The sequence below is a fragment of the Nanorana parkeri genome, unplaced genomic scaffold (genome assembly GCF_000935625.1).
Source record: "Nanorana parkeri isolate BGI_ZX_2015 unplaced genomic scaffold, ASM93562v1 scaffold342, whole genome shotgun sequence".
Lineage (NCBI taxonomy): Eukaryota > Metazoa > Chordata > Amphibia > Anura > Dicroglossidae > Nanorana > Nanorana parkeri.
The window spans coordinates 493,796-506,302 of NW_017306610.1; the positions used below are offsets into that span (position 1 = coordinate 493,796).

General features: G+C 39.4%; 1 protein-coding gene across 1 annotated transcript in view; it reads left to right on the plus strand.

Moving 5' to 3' along the window:
• LOC108788656 (mitogen-activated protein kinase kinase kinase kinase 4-like) overlaps nucleotides 1–12,507 on the plus strand; it is a 189,948-nt gene that overhangs the window by 50,871 nt on the left and 126,570 nt on the right. The window contains exons 4-6 of the mRNA XM_018558479.1: nucleotides 3,759–3,884; nucleotides 5,620–5,730; nucleotides 6,744–6,834. Of these exons, the coding sequence (XP_018413981.1) occupies nucleotides 3,759–3,884; nucleotides 5,620–5,730; nucleotides 6,744–6,834 (328 nt within the window). The remainder of the gene's footprint in view (nucleotides 1–3,758; nucleotides 3,885–5,619; nucleotides 5,731–6,743; nucleotides 6,835–12,507) is intronic.

Here is a 12,507-nt window from a genome sequence, read left to right on the forward strand (position 1 = left end):
GGGGGGGGGTTCACTTTTAAGCAGAGTATAATTGTAAATCTATTATCTGCACTCTATTAGCAGTATATACTCTATATGTACTACATATAGTGTACACACTGCTAATAGAGTGCAGACAATAGATTTACAATTATACTCTGCTAACATGAATGGATTAAATGTTCTGTATGTAGCCCTGTACTATGGATCATTTAACCCATTCATGTTAGCAGAGTAGAATTGTAAATGTATTGTTGCAGGCACTCTATGTACTGTACGTGTACTATATGCTACATATAGAATGCACTGCAACAATAGATTTACAATTATCCCATGCTAATATGAATGGGTTAAATGATCCGTAGTACAGGGCTACATACAGAACATTTAATCCATTCATGTTAGCAGAGTAGAATTGTAAATGTATTGTTGCAGGCACTCTATGTACTGTACGTGTACTATATGCTACATATAGAATGCACTGCAACAATAGATTTACAATTATCCCATGCTAATATGAATGGGTTAAATGATCCGTAGTACAGGGCTACATATCATGTACTATGGATCATTTAACCCATTCATGTTAGCAGGGGATAATTGTAACTCTATTACTGCAGTGTACTGGACGTGTGCGCTGTATATGTACTATGGATCATGATTTAACCTATTCATGTTAGCAGGGCAGAATTGTGAGCGCCTCCCACAAGGTGAGCACCGAGACGCGATGCAGGGACCATGTATATGTAGTACATATATACAGCACACACCTCCACTACATTACAGCAATAGATTTACAATTCTCCCCTGCTAACATGAATAGGTTAAATCATGATCCATGGTACATAACATGTAGTTGTACTATGGATCATTTAAAGTCACCTGTCCCTTTAAAAAAAAGTACCGTAAGGTCCATAAAGACATGGATGAGCGAGTTTGGGGTAGAGGAACTTGACTGGCCTGCACAGAGTCCTGACCTCAATGTGATAGAACACCTTTGGGATGAATTAGAGCGGAGACCGCGAGCCCGGCCTTCTCGTCCAACATCAGTACCTGACCTCACAAATGCGCTTCAGCAAGAATGGTCAAACATTCCCATAGATACACTCCTAAACCTTGTGGACACCTTCCCAGAAGAGCTGAAGCTGTTGTAGCTGCAAAGGGTGGGCCAACTCAATATTGGACCCTACGGACTAAGACTGGGATGCCATTAAAGTTCATGTGCATGTAAAGGCAGGCGTCCCAATACTTTTGGCAATAGAGAGTAAATAAATTTGATGCCTATGTACACACTACTGGGTGGAGGAGACTGCATCTACTGTAGGCAAAGTTGAGCTTATCAGGGGCAGATTGATTAGTTTCCCAATTAGGGCTTGTATTGACTGTGAAAGAACCTTTTGGTTTGGCATATATGTGGTTAGTAATAAAAGTCTATGACTGCTGTTTATAACACCTGTTTAGTTGATGCTATTGTCCATTTCCCTAGAGTTTGTCAAGAGAGGAAACTGTCACAGCCGTACACAAACAGGCATTAGTGTGGAGAAAAGTAAAGGTCATCATCAGCTGTGTCTTGGCCTTACATGCCCCATTTTTTCCCCCACATACACATTGGCAATATTTAGCCAGCAGAAAACTCAATCCTATATTGGTAGCTTTCTCTCCCTAAAGGAGGTCATACACCTTACAACCATTATACAACTTTTTTTGTCCCGACATCGCACCCTCGTTCAATTTTAATTCAACTAGCCCATCATGAACAGACCAATGTAGTTTGCGATTATCGTTTGTCCACACTACTAACTGGCCGAATTTCATCGATCAATAGAACAGATTTTCGTTGGCATCTTGCGATTTATGTTGTACGAAAAAGAAAAACCACTAATCCGTCTCATCTAAAGTTTTCTAGTCTGCTTGAAAGACGAAATTTGGCCAATTGTACAGTAATTGCAGTTGTGCAGTTCCCATCAACTGGCTGATTATCAGACGAAACCGCGATCTCGGATGAAAATCGTGCGATAATCGCAAGGTGTATGGGCACCTTAAGAAATACCTACTCCGTATCTGCTGAGGTCTGTCAGAACCCATACCGCTGCTAGTAGCCATCTGGTTATTTCAGAATATCTATGCTTACCTTTGCCGAGTCTAAAAAGTTAGGCACTCACTATAAAGGCCCACATTCACAAACGTATGTTTGCTGCATGTGAAACAGGACACACGATGCGCCAAGAGTTTGAAAAATGCCCTAGACAGTGTCACTAAAACAGATTTCATCATGTATTTTGTGCACAATTTTAAATGTCATTAAAGAAACCCATCTTGAAATGAACATTGAGGTTGCCATAGTGGACCTACTTTTCTGAAAATGCTTGTTGCATGGCTATCATATCAATTCTCTGGCGTCGGTGCTCTAAAAAACTGCCCTGGAACAAGTATTCAGAGAAGGACCTATGTCTTTTCACCAACTTTCCTGATTTTCAAATGCATTCTAATAACTAATTAAAAGTATCAGGTCACCATAAAAGCCATGCAGCTACAATTTCCAGATGTCAGCCCCACATTTCTCTCATGACAGGTTTACTTAAATTGCACCACAAATGCCCAAGCAAGAGCAGGAAATAAGACCGTTAAATGACAAAGATGTCACTGCTTTCAGACTTCTTCATTTTAACAGATTCTGCATTCACAAATTAACCGTGGCATAGCTTTTTAAATGCTAATTTAACTTTATATATATATTATCCAAAACATCGCTACTTATTTTCTGCCTGTTTTAGTAGACATAAAGCAAGAGTGAGCCTGTATGCTTTCCTTCTATCTAACCATTACAATGTTGCTTTTTTTTTTTTATTAGTTGTTAAGTTTCATGGATGGGCAATGAAAATAAACATTTGCAGAACTAAACAGTTAACAATTCTTTTCTCCTGTTCCTAAAACAAACATCTGGAATATATTTAATATGAATACAAAACTTCCACAGAAACCTCCAGTTGCAAAGCATCAGTATCTTTGCTTAAACACAGTGGGATTTTGGAATTATCCATTAGAAACTTTTAAAGGTCATTCCACTCAAAAGTAATAGCTTACTTAGGGCCGGTGCACACCTAGGCGATTTATCACGCAAAACACCGAGTCACATTGAAGTCAATGGAGGCTGCTCACACCTTTGCGGTTTATCGCTCGACCAAAATCGCTTGCCGTGCGAAAAGGTGCAGGAGCTATTTTCGGACGGTTGTCGCGCGGTTTGGGTCCCATAGACATCTCTATGCATTGAAAATCACACGGTTTACAATGAACAGTCGTGCGATCGGAAACACGGGACAACTGCATGAAAACAGCTTGGCATCTGAATTGCCTAGGTGGAACCTGGTGGGTTGAGTCAGCCTCTGGGTCAGTAGCAAGATGTTTGTTCCACAATTCCTTACTTTGTTCTGGGCCTCCTGGGAAACTTGGGTTTCCTCACCCACCTTTCCACGTTTCAACATTTGTTACATTCTACAAATTATAAATTTTAAAAAATCCAACTGGGAGAGAGGAATCCCTTTATTATGGATATAACCAAGAACTGAAGTGCAGATGTCTCACTAATAGCCTCAAGAGATCAGAAACTGTCAGGGGGTTTACTTTTGCAGTAGCTACCAAAAATGTAAATATTCAGTTTGGGTGGACTGATGCTTAAAACGCATTTTAAAATGCTTGAGCTGGATGTTAGATTACTTTTTTCACCACGTGAACTGCATTTGCCATGTGTAGCTAAAATGTGTTTTGGTTGTTTTCCCTAGGAGGAAGAAGAGGAAATTAAACTTGAAATAAACATGCTGAAGAAGTACTCACATCACAGAAACATTGCTACATACTATGGAGCTTTTGTCAGGAAAGGCTTAGCAGGCCAGGATGACCAACTCTGGGTAACTCAAAGATTCAAAGTCTACACAGTATTATTAACAGGCAATAAATAATGGAACCCACTTGGTGGATCAATACCAATTTTATTTTAATAGATGGTTACCGGTTATAATAATATTTATCTTGTCTCAAATACCGTAAGTGAATTCCCTCTTTGTACTTGCTCAGTTCAGGTTTTCCTAGAAAATAATGAAGCAAGTGGCAAACTTTATAAGTGTTATCCCTTGTTCACACCTCTATAATGCAACATTGCGGTGGTGCTTCATTTGAATGGACTGCCTACTACAGCTAAATTGCGCTGAAAGAAGTGCAACAAACTTTTTTTAAATGACTTTACACCACATCTCACGGTAATAGCTGACAATGCAGTGTGGTGTGATACAACAACACACAAACAACGCAAAGGTTGCAGTTATGAAATCATGGTACTTCAGCACCCCTAACATTGCATCATGCAATGCAGGATTGCATGCGTCATCGCACACACACTCCTGTATTGCATAGATGTGAACAGGGCTTCAGGGCAAGTTTGCGTAAATCTGAACTCTAGGCAGATATAAAGACACAAATGAATGCTACTCTGTAATCATTAATACATAATTAAATGTGTTTTTTAAGCACAAGCAAACGTTCCCATGGACTTTGCAGTATTATATGAAGCAGCCCTGCTGAGATCCCCTCTAAACAACAGAACACCTCCCAACTGTCTTATAGCGAGGAGGGGAGGTCTTATGCAGTCCTAGCAGTCCTGTCCTAGACTGATAATGCTGCAATATATTACGTTTTTGTTATTGGGTTTAAAGGAAACCTTTCCTGAGAGAATCACAGAGGTTGACATTCCTAACTTTCATTCAGAAATTGCTAGTTGCTTCCTTACTTTAAAATCCCTAAACACAGAACAAATATGCTAATAAAGAGATCTTAATTCATATTCCTGACATGCATACTTAATTCAGAAGATTTAGAAGCCATGGGGGTCAACACAATAATCCCAACCCCATATTTCGCTTACAAAAGGTTTACTTGAATCCATATATACATATGTTATTTGTTTTATATTACACTGACAACTTTGCAAAGTGTTACAGTGAAGAGGGAACCATGTAGAGTACATCAGCCCATCCTATGAAAGAACTCATAATTTGATGTCCTTATCATGCTTATACACTAAAGTGTGATAGAGTGCATCAAATTATGTGACGGGAAGAAACATAGCACCCGGGGCAAACTAGGTAGTGTTCTTGTTGAGAACTTATTTTCTACAGCATCTACCAAAAACTGAGAAAATAGTTCTGGGTAGACTGCACCTTTAAATCACTAGGCATTAGTCTCTCACTCAGCCACTTTGAAAGTTTTTTTTAGGTTACTTAACAGATTGAAGACCATAAGAATCTACAGCTAGAATACAGATAAAAGTGGAGTCCATAACCACAGCACAATACCAATATCTACAAACACAGTTTTTTTCTTTGTCTCCTAATTTGCTGAGGTACTTTCAAGAGTGCAGCCTTCTTGTAAGAGGTCAAATACCCATAGTGCTATTCAGAAGTAATAACTTTGTTTCAGGTCAGGATGCCTACATGGAATAGCAAGACCTACAGCTCATGTTTACGAACAGTCCAACTTTCTAAGCACTTTCTCAGGGCTTTATAAAACAAACTACAATTATGAAGTCACCCGAGTAGGTATAGTTTTCTGTGTCTTTTCCTCCTAGATAAAATGTATTGTCTTTTGCAGTTGGTAATGGAATACTGTGGAGCAGGGTCTGTAACAGACTTGGTGAAAAAGACAAAAGGGAACTGCTTTAAGGAAGACTGGATTGCATATATTTGCAGAGAAGTTCTAAGGGTAAGTGCTTACATATTCATGTAATAGAATAAAAACAAATCCTTGCCGGGATGAGGTCCTTTAGCACCCAAGGCAAAGTTTCCAAACTGCCCTCCCCATTTCTATATTTTACGGCATACAGTGATAGAAATCCAGAAGTGACACTCACTTTGTCTCCCCTGCAGGTGATAATGTTACTTGACCTGCTGTGGTATGCCCCATTAGACATGTAGTCACAGGTTCTTAGACCACCTGACCCTGGGGAATAAAAGGCTGCGGGAAACCGGACTAGCAGCCAGGTGGGACCGAGGATGGAGGGAGTATTTTTTCTTAGCACTAAGCTCTTCAGTGCAGGGGTAGCCACAATGCAAGGGTTTTTTTTCCTGGAGTTCTTCTTTAAGTGCATGCATAAGTTATCTAAGAAATATTTACAGGTATTTAGTACCTCTTAAATCACAGTGCACCCCCCCCCACCATCCTGAAAAAGCCTTTATTCATTGGCTTTTCTTTCCAGAAGTATGGTACCATCTTTGTGCAGGCAACATTCAAGGTCAGCATCTTCTTCCTGGACTGAGATGATTGCTTGGGGATGACAATTATGTAAAGACTGGTACTCATGTTAATAAATATATGACACAGATCAACTCCTCCCGCATCCTCCCATCTTGTAACTTGCTGCAAAGTTACACTGTTGTAGTCAGATGACAGAGGTGGAGGAGATTGCTTCCTCCTGTCTGCAACCGACTGATGACATCTCATTCTAGGCAAAGTTACCTGAATTAATCTTTGTAATGATTAAACAATTTCAGTTTTCTAGAATATAATATTGTTGCTGTATTTTGTGAAATGTCCCGAATTTTTTTGGGCAGACTGATATTACTAGAATGTCCACTTTAAAGTAAGGTAGCTCTGAGCTGTTTTATCTACTGTCATAATGCACCCATACGGCACCCCTGTGAGTTATATACTGTATAGTGCTATATGCAGCTTCCCATTAACTAGAAAGTGAATACTAAACCAAGTTCTCTTTTCAGGGTCTGGCTCACCTGCATGTTCACCATGTAATCCATCGAGATATTAAAGGTCAAAATGTTCTTCTCACAGAAAATGCAGAAGTGAAGCTTGGTAAGTTTAAAAATAGCAAATGCACATACTGGGAGCCCACAAAATGAAAAAAACTACAGTATGTACTAGGGATGTTCAGGTACCAGTGTCGATACATTTTCACGAGAACTACCAGGATCAAAGCTGTTGCCACTGTGACTGGATCCTGGTGCTCAACCACTGAAATCCTTAGCCTGTATTGTTTTAGAAAAACTGTCACATGACAAACAAAAATGTATCAGTAATTGTGTCTGAGTACTTGGACAAGTATCAGTGCTTGTACTTGTACTGGGAAAAATGGTATCGGTATATCCCTAATTATATATCTATCCATACAAACATACATACATACATACATACACGAAAACAGGGATGCATAAATCCCAGGAGCCCTGTATGCTCCTTAAAAATGACAGCTGCCTCCTAACCTTTGAGTTTTTCTCTAGTGTAGTTCTGGAGCTTGAAAAATACTTGGTATAAAAGTAATTCAAGGCGGAGCTTGTATACTTCTCTTAGCTCGATCTAGTATGAAGTACTGGGAGGTCCAATTCAGCTGAACTTATCCCATCCGCATACCCTTTCTATTGGTTTATCCCCCTATTTAAGGGGACAATGAGGTGGTTGAGGTCACGTTCTCAAGAAGGGGGCGTGACCCAGGAAACGCGGCAACGACGCCACAATCCAGTGGCACACAGGCTGATTGCAGTCCTGAAACTGCTGTATCTTTGAAATCATCTATACACGCTGTTGTTTGACCTACCATTGTGAGTACTTAGCACTCCTATTTTTGTGTCTCTTAAAATAAAAAATCATCTGCACTAGGTTGGGCGCCCTTCTGTCTCTTTTGTCTTCCAGTTTTACAGTTCCCCCCGGCTGAAGTGGGGCAGCACCCCTAGTAATCCTGTACACATAACACTCAACATCAGGATTCGTTCACAGCGCTTTGGCTTTATTATAAATAGAATTTCACTTTAAAAGCCGATGTTCACACCGTTTATTAATACCTCTTTAAAAAAACACGTACAATATAAAATGGAGCTGTGTTACCTTGGAAAGGATTTGTATTTCTGACCATCCAGTCTGGAGACTTTTACAGCCTGGCCAGGCTGTACATCCAGGGTGGGTACCCGACTTCCCTCTGCTGCAGTTAAAGAGTTGCAGTGTGAGGAACCATTGAGTGCTATTGGGGACACAGGAGATAGACACTCACTAAAGGAGTTGCTTTCCGAAAAGACTTTTCTGCAGGTAACTTTTCTGTTGAGACTTTTCACTTTTAGCAATTATATTAGGTTACCTACCGGCCCCCTGCCTGTGATTGGACAATTAATAATAACTCTGCTGCTCACACTGCTCTCTCCTTGTGTCAGCACAGGTATATGACGCACACCCAATTCACTCCTAGTGTTGCCTCTCTCAGTCTAAGTGCCAAGTGCAGGGGGTTAGAAGAGGCTCATATTAAGTCAAATTAAATAATTTACAGTAGCTCTAGTTAAAAATACAGTTCATTCTTTCAACTGACTACACGCTGGGGCCAAGAGGTACAACCCTGGGAAAGTAGTGAATAAGGCATCAACCAAGCTGCTCCTTTACAGAAAAAACTCTATCATGCAAGAACAAATCTAATGTTTCCAGAGATTTTTCCATTAATCGATAAATACTATTATTTTTGTTTTAATGAAATACTAAGAAGAACAGAAGAAACATATTTCCTTGCTCTGCTAGCATGTGGCTCATGCAGTGAGCAGTCATATACACAGCATGGAGGAAACTACAAGGAAACACTAGATAGGAACAGCGCAAGAGAAAAATAAAAGACAAGTGCATATTTTCAAAGAAATGGCAAGCATAATTTAGAGGAAGTTCTTTTGTAAGAGTACCTACAAAAATATAGTGATGGTAATTGCAGTGCTTTCAAAATGTCTGGTTAAAATCATATAACTTCCAAGCTTGTCAGGCTAAAGAAAACATTATTGTAAGAGGACAATAACAGGTATAAAAATACTAAAACATCAAATCAAATAAACACTTTAATATATTCAGAAACAGACTTAAAATATGTTAGCGACCAATGAAAAAAAAATTGGCTTAGTTAAGCTAGCTTTATATTTTACTCAGGGGAAATGTTTGTTTCTTTGCATTTCTGTTAAGTAAACAATCAGTTATTGGTGTGTTTCTCCTACAAGCACCGTAAAAGCAATTTGTTACCAAATAATTTTGAATATTTATGCAAGTAAAGGAAAAACATTAACAGATTGGCAAAGGACACCATGATGGAAATGTTCATTTCATGCTCTCTTCATCCCCATTCTTCTATATAATACAATGCACACAAACAGTCTTTTTATAATTTGGGGAATACATGATAATGTGATCAGAGCTCAGTGTAAATATCCTCAGCAATGGGACTGATTTACTGAAGGCAAATAGTTCAACTTGCAAGGAAATCTGCACTTTGCAGGGGAATTTTCTCTTAGCTTAGTGAGTGTGGTTACATTTCCCTTTGCAAAGAATATCCAATCATGTGTAAAGAAAACAAACAAAAAAAACCAAAACAAAACACTCTTGACAAGGGTATTTCAGAGGTAGCCTGTCTAAACCAAAAGCCCCTTTTCAACTTGCTTGAAAACCCCCGCCTTTCACCCAATTTCCCTCAAGAATTCACACTAGACTTGTATGAAATTCAAAAGGCCACAGCAGCCGCCTCTTTAATTAAATATCAAAATGAAATATATAAATAACCATATAATATCAAAAACAAACAATACAACTATATAATTAAACAACTGTTTTGGGGTCCTTAAAGGAGAACTATGGGGTTCTATCTTTTTTTATGAATGCATTCCTTAGGCTAAATAAGAGACCCCATAGTTCTCCTTTAAAGGCACTTTACGTAACAAAAAGCCACCCATAACCAACGATGGGCCCCCAGCTGCAACACCATCACCTCGGGGACAGTATCTGCTGACTGCAGACACTTTCAATTCAGAGCTAAGTGGTCACAACAAATTGACCACCACTTAATGGCGGGGGACCCATCCTAAGTGTTGAGTCCTTTATTTCAATAAAACCAGCAGTCCAGACCACCTTCAAGGCCCCCAAACCGCCAAAATGACTGCTGTGACGAGAAACACAAAGGATCACCCTTAAGAAAGTTCTGCCCTGCCTAACTTTTGTTCAATCCGATAAACAACCCCTACTTCTACCCTCTGATTAAATGTTTAACTCTTTGTGCCTAGCTCCCCTTTTCCCCCTGTCATGCTGTCCCTCCGCACAATTTTCCCTTTCTTGTGCTCCAGGCCTGTCTTTAATTTTGCTAGCACATGATTAGATGATGGAAGTCAGCAGAGCTTCACCTCATTCACTAAGCTGAAGGAAAATTCACTTGCAAAGTGAACAGCCTATTTGCCTTTAGTAACACAACTCCAATGAGTGCTGAGCTTTTAAAAACCATTTATTCGATATCGTTGGCAAATACGAGGATTCTGGGCAGCCAATTTACACATGCGGTCCCTTCTCAGTAAATTCTGCACAAATTACTGTACATGACCAGACTTGATAAGCAACAGGAAATCTGCTCCGCCAATAGTTTGGTATTCTGGAGTATTCAGTTTATGTCTGTGTTAAGTAGACTAATAAAAGGGATTCAAGCGACAGGATGCCCACATTGCATTGGACCATGGGTTCCCTTTCCCCTCACCAGTGATCTTTACGATTACAGTTGGTAGAGGTGGGATCCAATTGGAATCCCAGCTACATCAGCACAAGGGGTTAAAGTGTAAATAAGCCCGTAAAAATGTTTTTATATAATAAAGTCCTTACATCTGGTGGCTGCATTTGATCTTTTTTCAGTCTTTTTTTCACCTTTATTAGAATGAAGTCCGTGCACAAGTTTTATTAACCCTTGCAGTGCAAGTATTAACTACTCGTTTTTTAGTTGTACTCACCTGATCTTCGTAACCGGCCAGATCTTAGACTGTTCCCTGGAGCCTTTCTTCCCCTCCACTGCAGCCGTCTAAGGTCCTGTATGTCATCATCACGTCCAATACAGTGTATAAGACGTGAGGACACAGAGGGACATACCATCACTGCAGTGGAGGAGTAGACAGCCTGGAGAAAGCACTGCCAGCTCCAAGGACCGGGTGAGTATAACTTTTTTTGACCCTAGGCAAAAAAGAGCAGTTAACTCTTAAGGGTTAAGAACACCAACCGCTTAAGACTCTGCTGCTCTAGAAAGTAATATAGATCATTTTTTGCGGTCTATGTGCTATATTCAACAAGTTCCCCCAATTTAACTATAATCTGAGTTTTATTTAAAATACATATCCCAATGAAAGCAGATTTTGCAGGCTTTTCGGAGGGCTTCTGCATAGCGCTGTAGCCTTTTCCCAGTCGATTCTGTGCGCCATAACTCCTGAATCTCAAGCTCAAATAAGATATATAAATATTACACCAATAGGGACTTGCTCTGACATAACTTTTTTTATTTGGATCATGTATTCTTTGAAAAATATAAGCAAAAACTGTTTCAGGAGCTGTATTCTGTTGCAGGACAAGTTCCGGATTTCTATTGTCTAGGGTCAGACACCACACCAGCACACATTTCAGAACTGCTCTCTGAAGACTATACAAACTTTAACCAACTATTCCCAGCAGATTTATCCTGCGTGCCTCTGTAAGTGAGAGGAACACAGAACTCTTCCATTACTCATCAGACCTCTGAACAAAAACACAAGTCCAATTGTTGCACAACAAAGTACTGAATAAAGTTAAGTGTGAATGTTTTAATTATGAGCCAACTCATTTTGAGGAACCTACAATGACTTGGCAGGACAAATGACAAAGCAGACGATTTTATTGTTTTGGCATTAGACCCAAATGAGTTCCATCTCATTCTCTCATTCTCATCAACAGAACCTATGGTACATAATTTGCAATATGTGTGTTAATTCTGCATTACTAACATATTGGTGTCATCAGTTAGGTGTATTTTCAAAGATGCTATAATATACAATAGAAGCTTTTTAAAGGTCCATGTATTGCAGTGATATTAATGAAACATATGAGGAGTATGTAGCTTTTAGAAAATGTGATTCCACAATAATATTAAATGTGCAAAAGTTCCAGAGCCACCTCTTTAACAGGCAATAGAGATGATCAGGTTTTTGCCAATGTTAGATAGGTTGGGAACAACCATATTAATCTACCTGGCAGCTATTGGGATGATGGGAGGAAAGGGGGGTAATTGTGGATTAACCCCCACTAATGTTCTCCCCCAGAAGCATGCTGTTTTTATCTTGACCCCAAAAAAGAAATGGCTGCTGAATTGTTTACATTGGTGCATCTGCCCTTCTTTATAACTGGGGTATGCACAATGTGCTTGTAGAAAGTGGGTTAGTGCACTTTGCAAATGTGGTTTCTCTCTTCTCTATCATACAATAGGCCAGATAGTGCTGTCCAGACTTAGAGAACCATAGTGGCCTCTTAATTATACTGGTTCATACTAATGCTCAGTATAAACTCTTTTAATGAAGTATCTAAGAATAGTAAAAGCATGCAGCCACAAATATGGGTTTGCATTAGATTTATAATCATCTCCCAATTTACATCAACATAGACTATGTACATAAGTAGCATAATCATTTGGGTGGTGCCTGTATAAAGCTGTGGGCTAGAGACTAGTTGATGCGCTATATT